Below are 24494 nucleotides of genomic sequence, written 5' to 3'. Positions count from 1 at the left end.
CAAATTTTTAATATGTCTATAGCACTATATAATCAGAACTGATCTGATTCTAATGATCCTGAGAAGACATTTTATCATAAAGAAGAAGTCGTATTGCTGAGGCTGAGAAGTATACTAACACATCTATTAAACATCTTCAATAATGATTAAAATCAAAAGAATTTCTATTTAATCTTCAAACAACCTCTAAACAAGCAGAACTTTTCATTCCCTAGTTTAACAAAGATCTTGGCATTCAGACCCAGAGTGGACGTCAGAATTTTACATACTTACGAGAAATAACCTGGAGATCCAAAAGACAGGTGCTGGTCCCAATGGCATTAGAAGCCACGCACTGGTACAAACCTGATGACAGGGCGCTGATGTTCCGGATGGTGACTGTTCCCTGGACCTGGTCTGTCACAAAAGTAACAGTCAAGTGAGGATTTAGGAAAGAAAATAAGAAAACCAAAGAAATCAGCAGAAGACTATAAAAAGAGATAAACAGTGAAGAGCTATCAATACCTTTTTTTGGAGAGATTTTTTTGGTTCATGAAGGTTAAAGACTAAAATAATAACATATGTTAAAGACCCGGAGCTATAGAGGACTGTCCTAAATAAGGGCAGTCTTAGAACTTAATCTGCAGATTAGTGTGAGGTCCTAAAGGTGAGCAGCCTTCCCTGAGGAAATGTTGGCTAATGCCTATTTTAGAGAATTTATGATCAGAAACACCAAATTTTAATTTGAGGAAATGCAATAACATACAAAGCTAAACTCATTATAATAATGTCTGCTTCATACTTGATGGAAAACATATCCTCTCTGTGCTCAAGGGTGTAGACTGTTACTCCCTTCCAACAACTATGATAACCATTTGTGTAAGTCCAGCTCCTCCAAGAAGTGGACACCAAGACAAGCAGGAGGTTTACTGGAGGAAATGGCAGTAAGGGAAATGGAGAGGAACCTGGAGGAAGCAAGAAGAGGCTCAGACTGCAGTACAGGTCTGGCTCCCGTGAAGGGGAGAGGGAAGGAAGGAGGGAGCGTCTCAGACTGCAACACAGCCTTATGGAAGTTTCCACCAGGCTGATGGGGAGTCCTTGAGCCAAGGTCACCTGTTAAAGGCGTCTTAGACCTTGCAGGAATGGGCCTGCATTAGCAGCCCCACTGTCCCCAGTGACCGGCTGGGAGCTGCCCAGGCGAAGCAGTGGTGGACGCTGCGGGAAGCCACTGGGGCTGTCAGTCAATTATGTTCCCACAGCAGGAGATCTGAGCCATGCATTTCCCAGGTGACCACACCGATATTACCAAGAAATATTGCAGTGGTTCACATTTTAGTAACTTATCAACATTAGGATAGTTGATTTATTCCTTACAAACAAAACGCAAATGACTTACAGTGATAATAAAAACCTAAGTTAATAGTTATTACTACGTGCCAAGCACTGGGTAAGCTTTTACACATATGATCTCAATCTTTACACTAACTCTTCGTGGTATTGTTATCATCAATCCCATTGAACAGATAAGGAAACCGAGGCTTTAGATGAGTGATAAGATTACACAGCTGGGCAACAGGAACTGAAGGGAGGGCTGTCCTACCTCTAAGCTCAGGCTGCAGTGCGGTCTCCCTCAGGCAGTGCACAACTCTTCCAGCCACTCACCGCTCCAAAATAGCAGCAAATCAGGAAAAGCCTCCGGGTGGCACACTGGTGACACAAAGTCCACATACCCCTAGGGCAACACCTGGAGCTATCTCTACCCTGTGCTGACAACTTCTACATGAAACTAAGATTTAGTCACCTAGTTTCTTCCGGCAACCTTCATTTCTACTTAGATCAAAGGCAGAAGCAGAGTCATTTAACAAATAAATATTTATTGAGCACCTTTCTGTGTGCTGGATAATTTTTGAGGATGGTTATATCATGATGAACAAGACACACCCAGCCCTGTACTTTAAAGAGACAAGTAAGTGAGAAATCACAATAAGTGGGGTACGTGCCATCACTAGAGGATACAGAGTGCTTAAGAGGGGCATCTAGTGAGGATGAGCAAATTCTGAAAGACCCCCAGACAGCAACCGCCCTCAGGGTTATCTCCCTGCCTTCTAACATAATATAGTGGGTAGTGTTAACAAATGACTCATCAAACACACACTGAAATTAACTTCACTATACAGGCCAGGGAAGGGAGGGTTGGTTTTTTTTTTTTGCTTTTGTTTTTGCTTTTTAATGGGAGCATTTAAATGGTCGGACCCATACTATATGGATATCTTACTTACTATATAGATATCTTACTATATGGATATCTTACTATATGGATATCTTACTGACTTATACTTATGTCTTACTTGGACATTTGAACTGTACTGTACACATCCAAGTCAATATACTTGGTGGTTATTTGGTTCACACTTGTGTGTTATTTCCTTTTCCTTAAAAACTAACAACTCTGATGGCTACCAATGTATGAGGCTTTTCAGTGAATTCACTCAGATAATTGGGTCCGTCTGGAGGGAAACTGTTTTCTCCTCCTCCGCGTTCTATCTGATTTCCCGGGCTCTCCTTAACCATCCCTCCTATGTGCTCCCCAGCACCCTGTAATCCCTAGTGCTGGAACTTACCCCATTATTATAATTTCTTGCCTACTTGTCTCGTTAAGATAAGGGACTGTGTTTGTCTTGTTCATCACTGTATCATCATCCTCAGAAATTACCCAGCACACAGAAAGGTGCTCAATAAATAAATAAATAAATAAATAAATAAATGGGATATCTTCTCGAGTGTCTATTGTGTACCACATACACAGCACTAAGAGCTTTACATGTCTCATTTAATCTTACAAACCTTAAGTTTTATATTCCCTACTTTTCAAAGATGAAAAAGTTCAGAGAAGCTATGCAATTGGTCCAAGATCACACAGTACACAAGTAGCAGCACAAAAAATCAGGTCTGTCATGTCCAAAGCTCATAACCACCATACACACACTTGACTTTCTTGTAAGGTATTTAAAACCACAATATTCTGTGGGATGCATCTATAGGATATTTCCTAACCTTGCAATCAATGTCCCAATGCTGTGAGTATTAAACTAAGCCATCTGTCTAACTCCACCTTCAATACGTTAGCAAATGTCATCATGCAAGAAAACCATAATCTCTGGGCAACTAACCCCACAATTTCACACACTGTGTTGTTGTTTTCCTAAATCCTGCAATTCTAGAAATTTGATCAGCTCACACCAAACCAGTGATTTTGTTGACACTTCCCATAGAGAGAATTTGGGAAATTTTTAACAGCTGATCTAAGCAGCATTCTGGCACGCAGAAAGAGGTAAACTGTAAAGATTCTAAAATAAAATAAAATGACAACTTCAAAAAAAAGGTGAAGTCACTGTTCTTTCCTCCTCGGTGAGGCTGACACACCACGCCGGAGTGAACTCAGAACGTAACCAGAGAATGGGACAGACACATGAGTAACACAGGTCTAACCAGAAGCAGAAGAGGGCTGTTTAGGTAGTCAAGGCAACAACGCAGAGATGGGAGCACCTCTGCAGCCAGCACCAGACTGCTCCCTGCCACGGGCACAGGGCCCTTTCTGAAACGAAATGGGCTGATTCCTCAATCTGTCACTTCACTTGGCCTGCTCTGGAGGAGAGTAATTTGTTGAAATGAAGTTAGAGAATAAATCTTCTTTAGATCTTCTTTCTTTTAAAGAATAGGGGAAGTTCAACAGTGTGGAACTGCAGTTTGGAAAGCAACAAATTGCATCACACCCCAGTTCACAGCAATACTGTATCCCACACAAGCTGTGTACCTGGACCAGAAGCCCTACAGAATTTAGAGAGAAATAAATGTAAGTGCACATCTCCACTTCCATCCTTTCTCCTTAGTTCCAGAACCACCTCTCTGCTGCCTAGTACACGGTGCACTGGCTAAGAGCATGTGTCCTAGACCCAGGCAGCCTGGGGTGGAACCTGCTCTACCACCTGCTAGCTAGGTGGTCATGAATGTGCTACCTCTTCTGCATCTATGTTTTTGATTCCTCGTGTGTGACATGGAACTGCCGCCATGCTTCTACATCACAGGCTACTGTGAGGACTGAGTGAGATAATGCACAGTGCCTGGCAAGGCTTCCACGTTGGGATTCCCTCTTGGCATCGCTTGGGAAATTTACATCATTTTCTGATTCATAAGAAAAATCAAGAAATTGGGAAAATGTTGAATGTCTCCAAATTCCAATAAATATTAATACTCAGGATTTGAGGTTGAGAGATCAGACTTCCAAAATCAAATTACTCTATATTTTATATGATTTATGCATTTTTAAAATAATAATGAGTGACCATAATAATAAACAGTGAGTCATTTCTTACATAAAAATTTCAGAAGTATTCTGTAGAAAAAAATAATGAATTTTTGGTTTATTGTTATTTGAACCAATATATTATGACATACTATATATATTTCAAAAATATGTTAAAAATTATCTCAACTAGATACAAACATTTGATAATAAAAAATAGTAAAAATGGGAACATTAACACAAAATAAATGCCAAAATAAAATCTATTTAAAATTCAAAGATAATATCACAAATACTTAATATTTAAACGCTGTCATTCTAAAAGAAAATTTAAAAACACTATACAGCATTAAGTATCCAACAGTCTTGATCTTTGTTTCACACCAAATTTTCCAGACATAGAAAGAAAATTTTATTTCCTTTCTGTGTTGATGTTGGTTGAATTAGGATGGAGATGGACAGGGGAGACAGAGAGAACCTGTCCCCATTAAGAGAACATCCTAAGCACCTCTGAGGCAGACGTGAAGACACACACTGCTTCATATTAGTTCATCTCCTTTATTTAACAGTGAAAATACTCTGCCTTTTTGCCCTGATTTTCGTTTTGTCATTGAAATTGGTATTACTTTTGCCAATTCAGATTTTAAATCCATTTCTGATTTCACGTCAGTGTATTCTACAGCAACATTCCCATCTACTTCTCTTTGCATTTCTGCTATTATTTTCAAAGAACTGTAATCTACAGCAAATACTCAAACGCTAGAAAACACCAGTGGACATTACTGGGCAATATTTGAATAATGCAAGATTTATATCTCTTTGGTATTAATAACACTGCATAGAATCACACATCAAAATACTAAGCTCAGGATTTATTTTACTTCTAAAATCTGTTATTTATTGGAATACCACTCATGGCATTTGTATAAAACATCATGGTTCATCACTGGCAACAGACGGGTCAGGAACACACACTTACAACATGGCAACAGCTACAATTAAGACTAACTGATTAGCTTGTGACTACTTTTCTCCTACATATTTCGGTCTAGGTTCCCAGAAATGTGGACTCTGAGCAGTCTTGCTTTTAACTTGACATCAGTAGATTCTTTCAAATCAAGATGTCTCTATGTTGATTGTTAAGATTTAATTATCAAAGGAGAATGGTGCTTAGTGCTCAAGAAACATCACCTGTTACCATTATCATTATTTCAGTCCCCATCTAGAGGTCTCAGAGGACCACTACCTCACTGCTTCCCTCAGGCAAAACTCTTAAGTATATCTTCTCTGAGTTAATAGTTACTGTTCATTCAATAGCTTAAGACAGAAATCTCAGTTAACTTTGACTCTTCTCTGAGTCCCAGTGTATCATCAAGCTCCATGTCTTGTTGATTTCTGGCTTCCATCTTTCTCGAATCCCACCCTGCCCCTATCCCTTCTCCATCCTGATCAACAGGTCCTTAGTTCAGGCTCTCTTCATTTCTTTTTTTTTTTTTTAAATTTTAATTTATTTATTTATTTATTTTTGGCTGTGTTGGGTCGTCGTTTCTGTGCAAGGGCTTTCTCTAGTTGCGACAAGCGGGGGCCACTCTTCATCGCGGTGCGCGGGCCTCTCACTATCGCGGCCTCTCTTATTGCGGAGCACAGGCTCCAGTCGCGCAGGCTCAGTAGTTGTGGCTCACGGGCCTAGTTGCTCCGCGGCATGTGGGATCCTCCCAGACCAGGGCTCGAACCCGTGTCCCCTGCATTGGCAGGCGGATTCTCAACCACTGCGCCACCAGGGAAGCCCCCTCTTCATTTCTTGATGGAGCTATTATCAAAGCCTCCTATCTGTGACCTGGCTGCCAATCTCTCATCCTGATTGCTGAGGCTGTTTCTAAAATGCAGATCTAGATATCTTCTCTGGCTTTATAAAAAGGTCAGTCAATATCCACAGCCTCAAGGACAACATCCAAATTCTTTGAATGCTATACAATGACTCTCACAATCTGGACCTGAACTTGCCAACCTCCTCTCTGGTCAAACCTTCATGAATCTTTATGTCAGATCATGAATTTTTATTCACGATCAAAGGTCAAACCTTTGTGAATCTTTATTCATAGTTCTTCTCACTTTAAAATGTCAAAATTTTTAGTGTGTGTGGGATTAAGATGGTAGAGTAGGAGGACTGGGCTCATCTCCCTCATGAATACATCAAAGCTACAACTATATATAGAACAAATCTCACTGAAATCAACCTGGGGACCAGCAGGATGGCTCTTCTACAACCAAGGCTGTAAAGAAAGATCCACACAGAGTCTGGTAGTAAGGGAGGAGAAGCGATCTGGTTGGGACCCCCATCTCTAGAGGGGGACACAGAAGAGGAGGGGATATCACAGGCTCGAGGATCCTCCCTGGGGAGTGAGGGGTCTGAGCCACATATTAGGCAGCCCAGCCCTGGGGTCCAGCACTAGGAAGACAAGCCCCCTTGGTGGTCTGAAAACCAACGTGGCTTACTGGAGGGCTGTAAGAAACCAAGACTACACTCTTGAAGAGTACATGCACAGACCTGCTTGCTGCCAGTCGCAGCACAGAAGCAGCAGACTGGAAACTGTGTGGAGCTCTGGCCAGCCTGCCAGGACCACCCTGGCATGCCCCCATCCGGCAATGGCAACCTGCTCCAGCCACTCTTGTTCCAAAGCTGCTCTCCACTAAGGTGGAGGCTGCTGTTGCCAACAAGTGTGCACACACTTTGAGAGAAGAGAACTTGGTCTGTCCCCGGCCCTGCCTCTGACCAGGGCAAAGGCAGCCACGGCCAGTGCACGCTTTGGTGCACACACTCAGAAGGGTGAAAGGCTAGCTCCAGGGCAGAAACAGCCATCCCCTGAGCACGTGTCCCTGCACATACTGGGGAGGGAGCCAGCCCAGTAGTGTGGAACCAACCCCTCTGGCCCCGACCTAGCCTCTAACCCAGGTGCACACACTGGGGAAAAAGTGAAAGCAGCATAGAAGTGCAGCCCCAAATCCTCAGGTCCTGGCCATACTCCAAACCAAGGCTGAGAATGCCATCACACCTGGGAGAAATCCAATTCCCTCAGAGGTCCTGCTCCAACCCCTATGTCCCCAATCCCACCCCCTGATAGGGTGGTGATGGCCACTGAGCACAGGAGAAGCTCCAACTCACACCTGGCTCCAGCTCTAGCCCCTCCATCTCCAGCCCTACCACCCATCAAGGTGGTAGCTGCCAGCACACCCCAGGTGAAGACACAGCCCATGCTCATTTCAGATCCAGTTCTCCCACCAAAGCCACTGGGCACATGCAGACTGCATAGGGACATTCCCACACAGGGACACACCTTCAAGACTGGGAAAGGTAACTGTTTCACCTAATTTCAGAGTCAGAGAAAGTTAAACAAAATAAGAAGAGGAAGGAATATGTTTCAAACAAAAAACAGAAACAAAAACAAAAAACCTTGACAAAACCCTAATAAAACAGAGATAAGTAATTTACCTGATAAACAGTTCAAAGCAATGGTAATGAGAATGACAACTGAACTTGGGAAAAGAATATATGAACACAGTGAGAACTTTTAATAGAGAACTAGAAAACATAAAAAAGAACCAGACACAGCAGAAGAATATAGTAAGTGAAATGAAAAATACAGTAGAGGGAATTAACAGCAGATAAGGTGATACAGAAGAATGCACAAGTGATCTGAAAGATAGAATAATGGAAATCACCCAATCAGAACAGCAAAAAGAAAAACAGATTTAAAAAATGAGAATAGTTTAAAGGACCTCAAGGACAACATAAGTGTACTAACATTTGCATTATAGGAGTCCTATAAGGAGAAGAGAGAGAGAGAAAGAAGTAGAAAATGTATTTGATGAAATATGGTTGAAAACTTCCTGAACTTGAAAAAGGAAACAGATATACAGGTCCAGGAAGCACAGAGAGTCCCAAACAAGATGAACCCAAAGAGACTCACACCAAGAATTAAAATGGCAAAAGTTAAAGATAAAGAGAGAATTTTAAAAGCAGCAAGAGAAAAACCAAGAGTCACATACAAGGGAACCAATATAAAGCTATCAGCTGATTTTTCTGCAGAAACTTTGCAGACCAGAAGGGAGTAGCATGATATATTCAAAGTGCCGAAAGGGATAAAACCTACAACCTAGGACACTCTACCCTGCAAGATTACCATTTACAATTGAAGGAGAGATACAAAGCTCCTCAAACAAGCAAAAACTGAGAGATCATCAATACTAAGCTGACCTTACAAGAAGCATTAGAGAGTCTTCTTTAAGTAAAAAAGGCTACAACAAGAAATAAGAAATTATAGGAAGGGAAAAATCCCACTGGTAAAAGCAAATATATAGGAAAGGCTGAGAATCAACCAGTTAAACAAGTCAGCACAAAGGTTAAAAGACAAAAACTGTAAAGTCAACTTTAACTACAATAAACAATTAAGGGATTGACACAAAGATATAAAATATGACATCAAAAACAGAAAATGTGGGGGAGAGGAATAAAAATGTAGTACTTTTAGAATGTGCTTAAACTTAAGTGACTATCAGTTTAAAACAAGCAAATATAATTATAGGTCAACATATATGAACTCCACGGTAAGAGCAAATCAAAAACCTACAATAGGTACACAAAAACTACAGAGAAAGAAACACAAACATAACACTAAAGAAAATCACCAAACCACAAGGGAAGAGACTAAAAGAAGAAGAAAAAAACAGGGAAGAACTACAAAAACAACCAGAAAACAAGTAATAAAATGGCAATAAGTACTTACCTATCAATAAGCACTTTAAATGTCAATGGACTAAATGCTCCAGTCAGAAGACATAGGGTGGCTGATCAGATAACACAAACAAGATCCATCTATATGCTGCCTACAAGAGACTCACAGTGCTAAAACCCACATAGACTAAAAGTGGGAGAATGGAAAAAGATATTCCATGCAAATGGAAACAATAAGAAAGCTGGGGTAGCAACACTCATATGAGACAAAGTAGACTTTAAAATAAAATCTATAAAAAAAGACGAAAAGGTCATTATATAATGGTAAAGGGATCAATACAAGAAGAGGATATAAAATTCATTAACATATATGCACATAATATAGGAACACCAAAATATATAAAGCAAATGTTAATAGATATAAAGGAAGAAATTGACAATAATACAATAATAGTAAGGGACATTAACACCTCACTTACATCAATGGATAGATCATCCAGACAGAAAATCAATAAAGAAACAGTGGCCTTAAATGACACAGTAGACCAGATGGACTTAATAGATATCTATAGGACATTCCATACAAAACAAAAGAATGCACATTCTTTTCAAATGCACATGGAATGTTCTCCAGGATAGATCAATTGTTAGGCCACAAAACAAGTCTCAACAAAATTAAAAGGGATATAAATTATATCAAACATATTTTCCAACCATAATTGTATGAAACTAGAAATCAATTATAGGAAGAAAAATAGGAAAAACACAAATACATAGAGACTAAACAACATGTTACCAAAAAACTAATGGGTCAATGAAGAAATCAAAGAGGAAATCAGAAAATACCTTGAGACAAATGAAAATAAAAACACAATTTTCCAAAATTTATGGGATGTCGCAAAAGCAGGTCTACTGGGGTAAGTTTATAGCAATACAGACCTTCTTCAAGAAACAGGAAAAATCTCAAATAAACAACCTAACCTACCATCTAAAGAAATGAGGAAAAAAAAACCAAACAAAGTCAGAAAAAGGAAGGAAATAATAAAGATCAGAGTGGAAATAAATAAAAGAGACCAAAAGAAAAGAAAAGATCGGTGAAACCAAGAGCTAGTTTTTCAAAAAGATAAGCAAAATTAATAAGCTTTTTGCCAGGCTCATTGAGAAAAAAAGAAAGAGGACACAAATAAACAAAATAAGAAATGAAAGAGAATAAATTACAACTGATATCACAGAAATACAAACAATCATAAGAGAATACTATGAACAGTTATATGCCGACAAATTGGTCGAGCTAGAAGAGATGGATAAATTCCTAGAAACATACAATCTTCCAAGATTGAATCAGGAAGAAATAGATAACCTGAACAAACTGATTACTAGTATTGAAAATGAATCAGTAATTAAAAAAAAAACAAAACCTCCCAACAAAGAAAAGTCCAGGACTAGATAGCTTCACAGGGGAATTCTACCAAACATATACAGAAGAGTTCATACCTATCCATCTTATAGTGTTCCAAAAATTAAAGAGGAAGGAACACTCCTAAATTCATTCTATGAGGCCACCATCACCCTGATACCAAAACTAGATAACAATACTACCTTAAAAATTACAGGTCAATATTTCTGAAGAACAAAGATGCAAAAACCCTCAACAAAATATCAGCAAACCAAATTCAACAGTATATAAAAAGAATCATACACCTTGATCAAGTGGGATTTATTCCAGGGATGCAAGGATGGTTCAGTATCCACAAATCAGTCAATGTGATATACCACATTAACAAAAGGAAGGATAAAAATCACATGATCATTTAGATAGATGCAGAAAAAGCATCTGACAAAATTCAACACCCATTCATGATAAAAAACTCTCAGCATAGTTGGTATAAAAGAACATATCTCAAAATAATAAAGGCCATTTATGACAAACCCACAGTTAACAACATACTCAATGGGGAAAATCTGAAAGGTTTTCCTCTAAAATCAGGAACAAGACAAGCATGTCCATTCTCACTATTTCTATTTAACACAACATTGGAAGTCCTAACCACAGCAATCAGATAATAAAAATTTAAAAAGGGAAGAAGTAAAACTGTCACTATTTGCAGATGACACAATGCTATATATAGAAAGCCCTAAATTCTCCACCAAAAAACTACTAAAACTAATAAATGAATTTAATCAAGTTGCATGATATAAGATCAATATACAGAGATCTGCTTCTTTTCTATACATCAATAATAAACTATCAGAAAGGGAATACAAGAAAGAATCCCATTTACAATCATATCAAAAAGAATAAAATACCTAGGAATAAATTTAACCAAGGAGATGAAAGGCCTATACTTAGAAAACTATAACACACTGATGAAGGAAACTGAAGATGATACAAAGATATGGAAAGATATCCTGTGTTCATGGATTGGAAGAACTAATATTGTTAAAATGTCCATACTACCCAAAGCAATCTAGAGATTTAATGCAATCCCTATCAAAATACCCATGACATTTTTCACAGAACTGAAACAAATGATCCTAAGATTCATATGGAACTGCCAAAGACCCCTAGTATCCAAAGCAATCTTTAGGGGGAAAAAAAAAACAAAGCTGGAGGTATAATCCTCCCTGACTTCAGAATATACTACAAAGCTACAGTAATCAAAACAGTATGTTACAAAAAACAGACACATAGATCAATGAAACAGAATAGAGAGTCCAGAAATAAACTCACGCACACATGGGCCAGTTAATCTACAAGAAAGGAGGCAAAAATACACAATGGGAAAAGTCAGTCTCTTCAATGAGTGGTGTTGGGAAAACTGAACAGCTACCTGTAAAAAGATGAAATTAGAACATTTTCTCACACCACATACAAAAATAAATTCAAAATGGATTAAAGACTTAAATGTAAGATTGAAAACTATAAAACTCCTAGAAAAAAACATAGGCAATACACTCTTTCACATAAGTGTTACCAATATTTTTGGACCTGTTTCTTTAGGCAAAGGAAGCAAAAACAATAATAAACAAATGGAATCTAATTAAACTTAAAGGCTTTTACACAGTGCAGGAAACCACATACAAAATGAAAAAAATAACCTACTGAATGGGAGAAGATATTTGAAAATGACATGTCTGGTAATGGGTTAATATCCAAAATACATAAACAGTTCATACACCTCAATATCTAAAAAGCAAACAACCTGGTTAAAAATTGGGCAGAAGACCTGACTAGACATTTTTCCAAAGAAGACATACAGATGGCCAACAGACATATGAAAATATGTTCAACATTGCTAGTTATCAGGGAAATGCAAATCGAAAGAACGAGCTATCACTTCACACTGTCAGAATTGCTACTGTAAAAAAGACAACAAATAATAAATGTTGGCAACGATATAGAGAAAAGGGAACATACACTGTCAGTGGGAATGTAAATTTTTATACCCACTATGGAAAACAGCATGGAGGTTTTTCAAAGAAACTGAAAATAGAACTTCCATATGATCCAGCAATTCCACTGCTGGGTATATATCCAAAGAAAATGAAAACATAAATTCAAAGAGATGTATGCGGGGGCTTCCCTGGTGGCGCAGTGGTTGAGAATCTGCCTGCTAATGCAGGGGACACGGGTTCGAGCCCTGGTCTGGGAGGATCCCACATGCCATGGGGCATCTGGGCCCGTGAGCCACAACTGCTGAGCCTGCGCGTCTGAAGCCTGTGCTCCGCAACAAGAGAGGCCGCGATAGTGAGAGGCCCGTGCACCGCGATGAAGAGTGGCCCCCACTTGCCGCAGCTAGAGAAAGCCCTAGCACAGAAACGAAGACCCAACATAGCAATCAATCAATCAATCAATCAATAAATCTTTAAAAAAAAAAAAAGAAAGCAGGTGGATTCTTCTTAAGCCGCTGCCCTTTAAAAAAAAAAAAAAAGAGATGTATGCAACCTAATGTTCATAGCAGCATTATTTACAATAGCCAAAATATGGAAGCAACTTAAATGTCCATCAACAGATGAAAGGATAAAGAAGATGTGGCGGGGGGGAATACACACACACACACACACACACACAGAGGAATACTCAGCCATAAAAAAGAATGAAATTCTGCCATTTGCAACAACATGGATGGGCCTGGACGGTATTGTTCAGTGAGGTAAGTCAGACAGAGAAAGACAAAAACTGTATGTTTTCACTTATATATGGAATCTAAAAAATAAAACAAATGAATGAACATAACAAAACAGACTCAGAGATACAGAGAACAAACTAGTGGTTACCAGTGGGGAAAGTGGTTGGTGGAGGGTCAAGGAAGGGGAAGGGAATTAAGAGGTACAAACTACAAGGTATAAAAAAAAAAAAAAAGATACAATGATGTAATGTACAACACAGGAAATATAGCCAATATTTTATAATAACTTTAAATGGAGTATAATCTATAAAAATATTGAATCACTATGTTGTATATCTGAAACTAATGTAACATTGTAAATCAACTATACTTCAACAAAAAAGTCAAACTTTTATGCTTGTAAGATTTTGCATGCATGGTTCTCTCTATTGATAATAACCGCTTTTACCTGGTAAAACATCTACTCATCCCTTAAGATCCTTTTCTTCTCAGGAATTTCATTCCCTATAAAGTCCTTCCTAAACTCTTCAGGGAGAATTAATACTTCTATCATTTTAACTTTATAGCACTATAAACACTTTTATAGCATTAAATACATAGCACTGTAGTTATCTCTTTATATTGGTCTCCCCCATTAGACAGTGAACTCTAGAGTGGAGATATATCTCTTTATTTTTATATTCCTTTACCTTCCCCAACACTCTACCCTAAAGCAGTTGCACAGAATAAGTGTTGTGTCTGTGTATGTGTACACACGCACACACACACACACACACACACACACTAAAAGAATGGATGAATGTATGAACAAATGAATACAGTTATGATAATCGCTCATATTTAATTTTTTCAGAAGAGGGAGTAATGAACACTACATAGGACTAGCTTCTTTATGTCTGAGGGCAAAATAAAGGGGAAGTCTTATCTTTGGTCAGAATAACATCTCGATGAAGAGGAAATAAGCCCCTGTTTATTGGGCAAATTAGGTGGCTGAAGACTTTTCTGCTCCCCATGAGAGAAAAATGGACACACTCTCACTGGGAAGGGAAACAGAGTGGGAGTTCAAGAAGGAGAATCAAGATTCCTGAGGCTTCCCAGCCTGGCAGGAGAATGGGAGTGCTTTCTATCAGTGGACTTTGGGCAAACCTGGTATCCTCTCTGGGCCTCAGTCTCCTCCCTTGTAACATGATAGTGTTGGACTACAGTGATAGTTAAGATGTTCCATCTATGATCTCCATTACCAGCTTCTGCCCAGAGTTCTCAAGCAAGCAGGAGAGTTAATCATCTCTCTTCACTGCATTAAATTATGAAAGGATAAGGACAACAGAAGATTTCTTAGGAACCATGAAGGAAAAATGCATAATTTATAAAGAACATTGAAATAATCAGTAGAAGGTATGGGATAGAGTGTAAAAGAAAAAGCTGGGTAAATAGAAAACATAAAATATGGTATTAGAAATTAACTTAAGTATATCCAGTATCAAAATTAATGTAAATGGATTCAATCAATCAAAGGAAAAATGTTCTCAGATTGTAGACTGGAAACCAAACTAGATCCAGACATGCTGTTTACAAGAGATACACCTAAAACATAAAGCATGGAAACCCGAAAGTAAATGAACCATAAAAGAGAAACATAACAATAAGAATTAACCAAAGAAAGCTACTACAGGGGTTTTAATATCAGTTAAAATAACACAAAAATGCATATTAAGCATAGAGAATCAGTGAGATATAACAACCTATAAGTAACAGAGGCCCAGGATAGGTTAAAAAAAAGAAGGCATAATTGACAAATCCACAATCCTACTATGTGATTTTTAAACAAATCTCTCACATAAAATATTAGCTGAAACAAATAAAATATTGGTAAAGATATAAAGTATTTGAATAATACGACTAACAAATATAAATTTTAAGAAATATATATGTATACATACCCCCATTGTAGCACCTGTAAGTGGACAAAATAGCTCCTACTATTCTCTGCCTTGCTTACTCCATGCCAAACACACTGTCTTCTTTGTCCTAAAACACCTCTATCTTATTTGTACTGTTTCAGAGAATAGAAAAAGAGGAAGAACTGCCCAACTCATTTTATCATCTGCTACTAAAATTCAACCAAGGATAACACAAGACAGAAAAATATGGGCCATTCTCACTTATGATCACAGATGAGAAAGTTCTATTAAAATATTAGCATACTGCATATTAGCAATTTATTAAAAACTCATCACAAATAGACTTTATTCCAGAAATGCAAGGCTGTTTTAATGTTTGAAAAATCTATTAATTTAATTCACCTGTTGACATCTGGGGCTGGATAAGTCTTTACTGTGGCGGCTGACCTGTGCATATAGGATGTTCAGCAGCATCCCTGGCCTCTACCTACTAGCTGCCAGTAGCACCTTCCTCCCAGCTGTGACAACCGAAAATGTCTCCAGACACTGCCAAATGAAACTGTCCCTGGTTGAGAACCCACTGATGCAGAGGCTGATGAACTGTCTCATGTATTACGTTTCCACTTAATGGGACCTGGGCCAACTATACAGGCCTAATGAGACACTGCCCAGACTGCTATATTTTGCTTCAGATAATATCCATCGAACATAGTTTTCACTTATTTTAGAATTCAAAGTTTTATATACCAAAAGAACAATACTAAATCCACTTTATTATTCCTCTGTATAAAATCAAAGTATACCTCCACAGGATGCTGATTCTAAATTTACTCAGTATCTAGTATCCACATGTAAACTATATGAGGACAACTTTTTGGTAACTTTTATTGCGACATAATTTTATTTTATTTATTTATTTCTTTATTTTATTGCAGAGTGCCTAGTTTATTATGAAAGGGTTCTCCCAGTATGTACACAGGAACCCGAAGTATCAGTTTATCCTGCCCACACCCCCACCAAAGGCATATCAGCAACAACAGTGTTCCTTCATGGTACCTAGAAGAATTGCAGAACTGCTGGGGTGAAAACATCATTGATGCCCCCCGTGTTGTGTACTTTACACACTCTGAGGCAGTGTGATAAAGCTCTCAACACAGCAGCCTATCCAGGTAAGGACATCCACCGAATGCATTCTCCCAGGGCTAAGAGAGAATCTCACTACACACGAAGATACTGAAACCCAAACTCCAAAAGCCAGAGCTAGGGTCCAGGGCACTGGTTCTTCTACAGCACCAGTCGGACACATCAGAGCAACTGGGAAGCTTTCAACACTACACCTATAGGGCCCCACTTGGAGTCAGAGGGTTTGGGGACACCTGTGACCGGATGCAGAGGAGTGAATGCTCAGAGAGCAGGGATGCAGGAGGTCATCATTCCTTGCCCTCCTTTTTTCATAGTTGTATATAACCAGATACATACAAAAACATACAGTTCGCTTTTATTTATAATCAAATGGGCACTATACTTTCAAGTGCCTAATTCCCACTTTAAAACTTCATGCTGGATGCTGGTGGCAGGCCAAGATATTACTTTTTTATACATTAAATCCCACACTGGGCTTCAGGAGATAGATGATAAGAGAAAATAACTCACTGTCATCCCCCTTTGCCATGAGACCGGTAGCTCTGGTCTGCCAGGTATTGATAAAATAAGAGAAGGCAGCAAATCGGTGGACAAAAATCTTATGGGAGAGATGCCTGGCTGAAATACCAGACTCTACCCCAGAGGGAAACTGGCCTCTCTTAATCTAGAGCTATACTCGGACCAGCATGGACAGCACCTCATCAACCATCTGTTACAACGGAAAGCATCAACTGACACCTGTCCTTAGAAGCAGAATCAGGCGGGGGTGAAAGTTTTCTTTGCACAACAAAAGTGGACGTGTATACAGTGTATACAGCTTGTCCTCCACCAAGGCTAAGTTGAGGGGACTTGAGTATCAAGGACAAAGGATTTAAGCCAATGATCAGGGTGCCGCTGGGACTGGAATAAGAGGTGTTACTAGGCGTTCCCTACAACAAAAAGGGGTCTAGAGCTTGGTAACTTTACAACAAAGGTCTACCTTTTCTTGACAGCTCAGCCAGCTCTTCCCAGATGTGCTGCGCAGAAACCTCATCTCTTTTCAGCTTTGCTCACTTCAGTGCTTCCTGGTAGATCTCTTCTGCTTGTGCATATCGTTCTCTGTGCGTCAGGGCTGCAGCCAGATTACTGAGCAGCACGTGGAGCTCAGGGTGCTCCACCTGTCTCACCAGGTCTGACGCCCTCTGCGCGTGAACACGAGCCTCGTCGGAGCTGCCCTGTGCATACAGGGTGGTGGCCAGGTCACTCAGCAGCACGATGGTCTGTGGGTGTCTTCCTCCTAGTATTTCTTCAGAGATCTGTAAAGCTTCTTCATACATCCTTTGTGCCTGTGATGGCTGCTTGGAGAACAGAAGGTAGCGGGCATAGGTGTCTAGGCACATGCCCAAGAGGAGGTGGGTGTTGGCTTTTTCTTCCACTGACAAAGTGTCTTCTGATAATTCCTTTTCTCTTTCAATTTTTTCCTCTAGAGCTGAAATGCAGAATTATAGCCAGCAAGAGCCAATTCCTGTCTATCCTGAGCAGTATAAGTAGTGGCCAGCTTTAGAGAGATTTGTATTATTGCATTGTCTTCCTGTTGCATGGCCCCTCCAAGCAAGTAACTCATTGCTGTTCTAAAAAGTTTTTCCGCATTTTCAAGCTGACCCCGTATAAATGATAAGTTGGCCATCAAATCATAAGTGTAAAAGTGATGGCATTCTTGTTATCACTCTTATAGGCAAGATGAAGAGCATCATGCAAAATTAGCTTCGCCTCTTCTGGCTCATCTTTCATGATGCACAACTGCCAGCCGCAGCAGTTGTGAAATTGTGAAATTTTTTGTTCTAGTTCTGTGAAAAACGCCATTGGTAGTTTGATAGGGATTGCACTGAATCTGTAGATTGCTTTGGGCAGTATAGTCATTTTCACAATGATTTGGATTCTTCCAATCCAAGAACATGGTATATCTCTCCATCTGTTGGTATCATCTTTAATTTCTTTCATCAGTGTCATAGTTTTCTGCACACAGGTCTTTTGTCTCCTTAGGTAGGTTTATTCCTAGGTATTTTATTCTTTTTGTTGCAATGCTAAATGGGAGTGTTTCCTTAATTTCTCTTTCAGATTTTTCATCATTAGTGTACAGGAATGCAAGAGATTTCTGTGCATTAATTTTGCATCCTGCTACGTTACCAAATTCGTTGATTAGCTCTAGTAGTTTTCTGGTAGCATTTTAAGGATTCTCTATGTATAGTATCATGTCATCTGCAACCAGTGACAGCTTTACTTCTTCTTTTCTGATTTGGATTCCTTTTATTTCTTTATCTTCTCTGATTGCTGTGGCTAAAACTTCCAAAACTATGTTGAATAATAGTGGTGAGAGTGGACAACCTTGTCTTGTTCCTGATCTAAGTGGAAATGGTTTCAGTTTTTCACCATTCAGAATGATGCTGGCTGTGGGTTTGTCATATGTGGCCTTTATTATGTTGAGGTAAGTTCCCTCTATGCCTACTTTCTAGAGAGTTTTTATCATAAATGGGTGCTGAATTTTGTCGAAAGCTTTTTCTGCAATTATTGAGATTATCATATGGTTTTCATCCTTCTATTTGTTAATATGGTGTATCACATTAATTGATTTGCATATATTGAAGAATCCTTGCATTTCTGGGATAAAACCCACTTGATCATGGTATATGATCCTTTTAATGTGCTGTTGGATTCTGTTTGCTAGTATTTTGTTGAGGATTTTTACATCTATGTTCATCAGTGATACTGGCCTATAGTTTTCTTCCTTTGTGACATCTTTGTCTGGTTTTGGTATCAGGGTGATGATGGCCTCATAGAATGAGTTTGGGAGTGTTCCTCCCTCTGCTAAATTTTGGAAGAGTTTGAGAAGGAAAGGTGTTAGCTCTTCTCTAAATGTATGATAGAATTCGCCTGTGCAGCCATCTGGTCCTGGACTTTTGTTTGTTGGAAGATTTTTAACCACAGTCTCAATTTCAGTGCTTGTGATTGGTTTGTTTATATTTTCTATTTCTTCTAAGTTCAGTCACAGAAGGATGTGCTTTTCTAAGAATTTGTCCATTTCTTCCAGGTTGCCCATTTTATTGGCATATAGTTGCTTGTAGTAATCTCTCATGATCCTCTGTATTTCTGCAGTGTCAGTTGTTACTTCTCCTTCTTCATTTCGAATTCTATTGAGTCTTCTACCTTTCTCTCTTGATGAGTTTGGCTAATGGTTTATCAATTTTGTTTATCTTCTCAAAGAACCACCTTTTAGTTCTATTGATCTTTGCTATCGTTTCCTTCATTTCTTTTTCATTTATTTCTGATCTGATGTTTATGATTTCTTTCCTTCTGCTAACTTTGGGGTTTTTTTGTTCTTCTTTCTCTCATTGCTTTAGGTTTAAGGTTAGGTTGTTTATATGAGATGTTTCTTGTTTCTTGAGGCAGGATTGTATTACTATAAACATCCCTCTTAGAACTGCTTTTGCTGCACCCCATAGGTTTTGGGTCATCGTGTTTTCATTGTCATTTGTTTTTAGGTATTTTTTGATTTCCTCTTTGATTTCTTCAGTGATCTCTTGGTTATTAAGTAGTGTATTGTTTAGCCTCCATGTGTTTGTATTTTTTACAGATTTTTTCCTGTAATTGATATCTAGTCTCATAGCATTGTGGTCGGAAAAGACACCTGATATGATTTCAATTTTCTTAAATTTACCAAGGCTTGATTTGTGACCCAAGATATGATCTATCCTGGAGAATGTTCCATGGGCACTTGAGAAGAAAGTGTATTCTGTTGTTTTCGGATGGAATGTCCTATAAATATCAATTAAGTCCATCTTGTTTAATGTATCATTTAAAGCTTGTGTTTCCTTATTTATTTTCATTTTGGATGATCTGTCCATTGGTGAAAGTGGGGCGTTAAAGTTCCCTATTATGATTGTGTTACTGTTGATTTCCCCTTTTATGGCTGTTAGCATTTACCTTATGTATTGTGGTGCTCCTATATTGGGAGCATAAATATTTACAATTGTTATACTTTCTTCTTGAATTGATCATTATGTAGTGTCCTTCTTTGTCTCTTGTAATAGTCTTTATCTTAAAGTCCATTTTGTCTGATATGAGAATTGCTACTCCAGCTTTCTTTTGATTTCCATTTGCATGGAATATCTTTTTCCATCCCCTCACTTTCAATCTGTATGTGTCCATAGGTCTGAAGTGGGTCTGTCGTAGACAGCATATATACGGGTCTTGTTTTTGTATCCATTCAGCCAGTCTAGGTCTTTTGGTTGGAGCCTTTACACCATTTACATTTAAGGTAGTTATTGATATGTATGTTCCTATTACCATTTTCTTAATTGTTTTGGGTTTGTTATTGTAGGTCTTTTCCTTCTCTTGTGTTTCCTGCCTAGAGAAGCTCCTTTAGCATTTGTTGTAAAGCTGGTTTGGTGGTGCTGAATTCACTTAGCTTTTGCTTGCCTGTAAAGGTTTTAATTTCTCCGTCGAATCTGAATGAGATCCTTGTTGGGTAGAGTAATCTTGGTTGTAGGTTTTCCCCTTTCATCACTTTAAATATATCATGCCACTCCCTTCTGGGTTGCAGAGTTTCTGCTGAAAGATCAGCTGTTAACCTTATGGGGATTCCCTTGTATGTTATTTGTTGTTTCTCCCTTGCTGCTTTTAATATATTTTCTTTGTGTTTAATTTTTGATAGTTTGATTAATATGTGTCTTGGCGTGTTTCTCCTTGGATTTATCCTGTATGGGACTCTCTGCACTTCCTGGACTTGATTGACTATTTCCTTTCCCATATTAGGGAAGTTTTCAACTATAATCTTCAAATATTTTCTCAGTCCCTTTCTTTTTCTCTTCTTCTTCTGGGATCCCTATAATTCGAATGTTGGTGCATTTAATGTTGTCCCAGAGGTCTCTAAGACTGTCCTCAATTCTTTTCATTCTTTTTTCTTTATTCTGCTCTGCGGTAGTTATTTCCACTATTTTATCTTCCAGGTCACTTATCCGTTCTTCTGCCTCAGTTATTGTACTATTGATTCCTTCTAGAGAATTTTTAATTTCATTTATTGTGTTGTTCATCATTGTTTGTTTGCTCTTTAGTTCTTCTAGGTCCTTGTTAAATGTTTCTTGTATTTTCTCCATTCTATTTCCCAGATTTTGGATCATCTTTATTATCATTACTCTGAATTCTTTTTCAGGTGACTGCCTATTTCCTCTTCATTTGTTTTGTCTGGTGGGTTTATACCTTGCTCCTTCATCTGCTGTGTATTTGTCTGTCTTTTCATTTTGCTTAACTTACTGTGTTTGGGGTCTCCTTTTTGCAGGCTGCAGGTCTGTAGTTCCCATTGTTTTTGGTGTCTGCCCCCAGTGGCTAAGGTTGGTTCAGTGGGTTGTGTAGGCTTCCTGGTGGAGGGGACTAGTGCCTGTGTTCTGGTGGATGAGGCTGGATCTTGTCTTTCTCATGGGCAGGACCGTGTCCAGTGGTGTGTTTTCGGGTGTCTGTGACCTTATTATGATTTTAGGCAGCCTCTCTGCTAATGGGCGGGGCTGTGTTCTTGTCTTGCTAGTTGTCTGGCATGGGGTGCTCAGCACTGGAGCTTGCTGTTTGTTGAGAGGAGTTAGGTCTTAGCGTTAAGATGTAGATCCCTGGGAGAGCTTTCGCTGTGTGATATTACATAGAGCCGGGAGGTCTCTGGTGGACCAATGTCCTGAACTCGGCTCTCCCACCTCAGAGGCACAGGCCTGACACCCGGCCGGAGCACCAAGACCCTGTCAGTCGCATGGCTTTTGGGAAGTCTGAGGTTCTGCCAGAGTTCAGTAGGTGTTCTGTAGGAGCTGTTCCACATTTAGTTGCATTTCTGATGTATTTGTGTGGAGGAAGGTGATCTCCACCTCTTACTCCTCCGCCATCTTGAAGGTCTCTCCAACAGAACTGATAGTGTGACTTGCTCAGGTACGTCGTTCATTCTGTGGCTTCCATTGTTCAGGTCCAGAGTCAGTCATTTGTTAGCAACACATACATATCTTCAAAGGCAATGCTGCTCCAGGGACCAGTGCAAAGCAGTCACTGGGCGCCCAGACCTCGTGTCGGGGAGGCCGGTCTGCTTGTCCTGGAGCTTCGGCCTGAAGGGCAGGCATCCGAGGTAGCGCTTAGCTAGATTTGCTGCCTGGTGGGCACCGTCTCTGGCTTTCTCTCCCTGCCTGGCTCTCACTGGGGTGCCATCTTTTTTTTTTAAATCATAGAATCTTAATGCTGATACAGAGGACCTTGGAGATGATATTGTTAAATCGCCTTATTTTACAAAAAGGCAACAAAGAGGTGAACTGTCACAGAAATAGTTACTGGAAAATCTAGAACTTGAATATAGTTTTCAGGATTTCAAGACAAGAGCTAATTTAAACATGCCACTTACAATGGTACTATTAACAGATTAGTCCACCAAAAAAAAAAAAAAAGCTATTTAGCCCACAGTATGGCTAAAACATCTAGCAATGAACAATCAGTAGGGAACAACAGCATTGCAGTGATCATTATTAGAGTAACCCAAAAGTTATTATGTTGAAAAGAAGTTTTTTAAAATAATACTGGGCTAGGTTAACTAAAAAGTGATGGGAAGGTCCATTAATAATTTCTGTGGGGATTCTTAGAGGAAACTTAAAAGCTCTTAAGAGGCTGGTGATCCTGGTTCTTTAATGTCTAACTTCACCATACAACTTAGGACTTTCCTTTCCATGACAGGTCTATACCAAAAATATGATTCAAACTAATCAGGCATAACTAAGGTTGTTTGGGACCTCTCCACTAACTGCCAACTCCTTAAGTTAAGATTTGCAAATCTGCCCTGAGAATGCTAGAAGAGACATGCTCTGTATCAGAGATGATACAACACACAAGACTGCTAAATTTTATTCTCTTGAAATAAAAATTACATATATAATTCTGTAATTTCCCTCATTTCATAAATTTTCCTCAATTTTTCAAGGGTGTTTCCTTTAATATCAAATTTAAGCAGCTGGATTTACATGCAGAAAACCATCGGTGATACTCATGCCTCCTCCATCTTTACCTATCTGGTGTGATCAACTCCTGGATCTCCCATGATCTGAGGCCTTTTCCTGTTCTCTTTCCCATCTTCCTCCTCTAATTAGACTTGAGGCTGAAAACAGGATGATTAACCCTCTCATGACCATGCTGATGTTTCTCATACTAAATTAGGCAGTTGTTTCTTCAGTAGGAAGTAGATTCTCAGTTATAAACTTCAAGGCTTGTCTTACAGTTAACAATTCAAGGAAACTACCAATTAGCTATTTTAAGTCTTCACTACAAAGGGACAGAATTTCCATATATAGTTACCACTGGATAAGATATATTTCATAAAGGCAGCATTGCGAAGATGAAAGGAGATATTTTTATTCTCTTTAAAGTTGAAAACACAAAACGATCCAGATAGCTTTTTCAGCAGTTACAAATAGAGTGTGTTATTTTTCAAGCTCTATTAAAGTCAATTACTTTGTGAGCCTGTGAGTGAGAATTTTCCATGATAATGAATTAAATGGGTGAAGCAACACCGTACATACCCTGAGTGGCTGTTGGGGGTAGTTGGAGGCTACTGTCTAGCTTCTCCCAAAGGTAAGTTGGTCGAGGAGTGCCTTCCTCTGAGCTACAGAGCAGGATGACATCGCTGCCGATATCCTGGGGTCCTTGGATTTGGCAGTGTGGGGCAGAAGGAGGAACTATAATAGGAAGGGTAAGCAATAAAGAATACATTTACCATGAGCCAAATGATGACCGAGGAGACATCAACATTCAGCACTAGAACCTCAGGTAACACTGTTTTGGGGACACATACCAGAAGACTACCTCATGAGCAAAGCCAGTGAATGGTATGTACGATGCACAGGTTTGGCCATAGGTGCAGGGCCTACAACTTCAGCTGGCAGGGAGCAAATATGTAAAAGGGGCAACACCCTCTGATTATATTTTTAAGATATCTTATGGTTTTAGTTTCACTATTCTTCCTCCAAAGAAGTATTTGAAGAATTCTTAAGATCCTTCATGTCAACACATTGCTTTTAAAAGCATTACTGAATACACACATGTTCAGAGCAGCATTATTCACAATAGCGAAAAGGTGGAAACAACCCAAGTGTCCATAGAGGGATGGAAGGATAAACAAAATATAGTGTATACATACAATGGAATATTATTTAACCTTGATAAGTAAGGAAATTCTGACACATGCTACAACATGGATGAACCCTGAGAACACGCTAAGTGAAATAATTCAGTTATAAGAAGACAAATAATGCATGATT

The 24494-nt window shown here is 39.0% G+C and overlaps 1 protein-coding gene and 1 pseudogene across 3 annotated transcripts in view; both read right to left on the bottom strand.

The window, feature by feature from the left end:
- IGSF11 (immunoglobulin superfamily member 11) overlaps positions 1-24494 on the bottom strand; it is a 146032-nt gene that overhangs the window by 4587 nt on the left and 116951 nt on the right. For 2 of the 3 annotated variants that reach the window (XM_057546163.1, XM_028166451.2), the window contains 2 exons: positions 23757-23912; positions 274-396 (listed from right to left, as the gene is read on the bottom strand). In XM_057546163.1, the coding sequence (XP_057402146.1) occupies positions 274-396; positions 23757-23912 (279 nt within the window). The remainder of the gene's footprint in view (positions 1-273; positions 397-23756; positions 23913-24494) is intronic. The other variant, XM_057546164.1, reaches the window with a different exon arrangement.
- Positions 17151-17958, bottom strand: LOC102998077 (tetratricopeptide repeat protein 19, mitochondrial-like; annotated as a pseudogene).

The sequence above is a fragment of the Balaenoptera acutorostrata genome, chromosome 4 (genome assembly GCF_949987535.1).
Source record: "Balaenoptera acutorostrata chromosome 4, mBalAcu1.1, whole genome shotgun sequence".
In the NCBI taxonomy this organism is placed as follows: domain Eukaryota; kingdom Metazoa; phylum Chordata; class Mammalia; order Artiodactyla; family Balaenopteridae; genus Balaenoptera; species Balaenoptera acutorostrata.
Note: the sequence above shows the minus strand (reverse complement) of the source record. Positions and strands in the feature narration are given on the sequence as shown.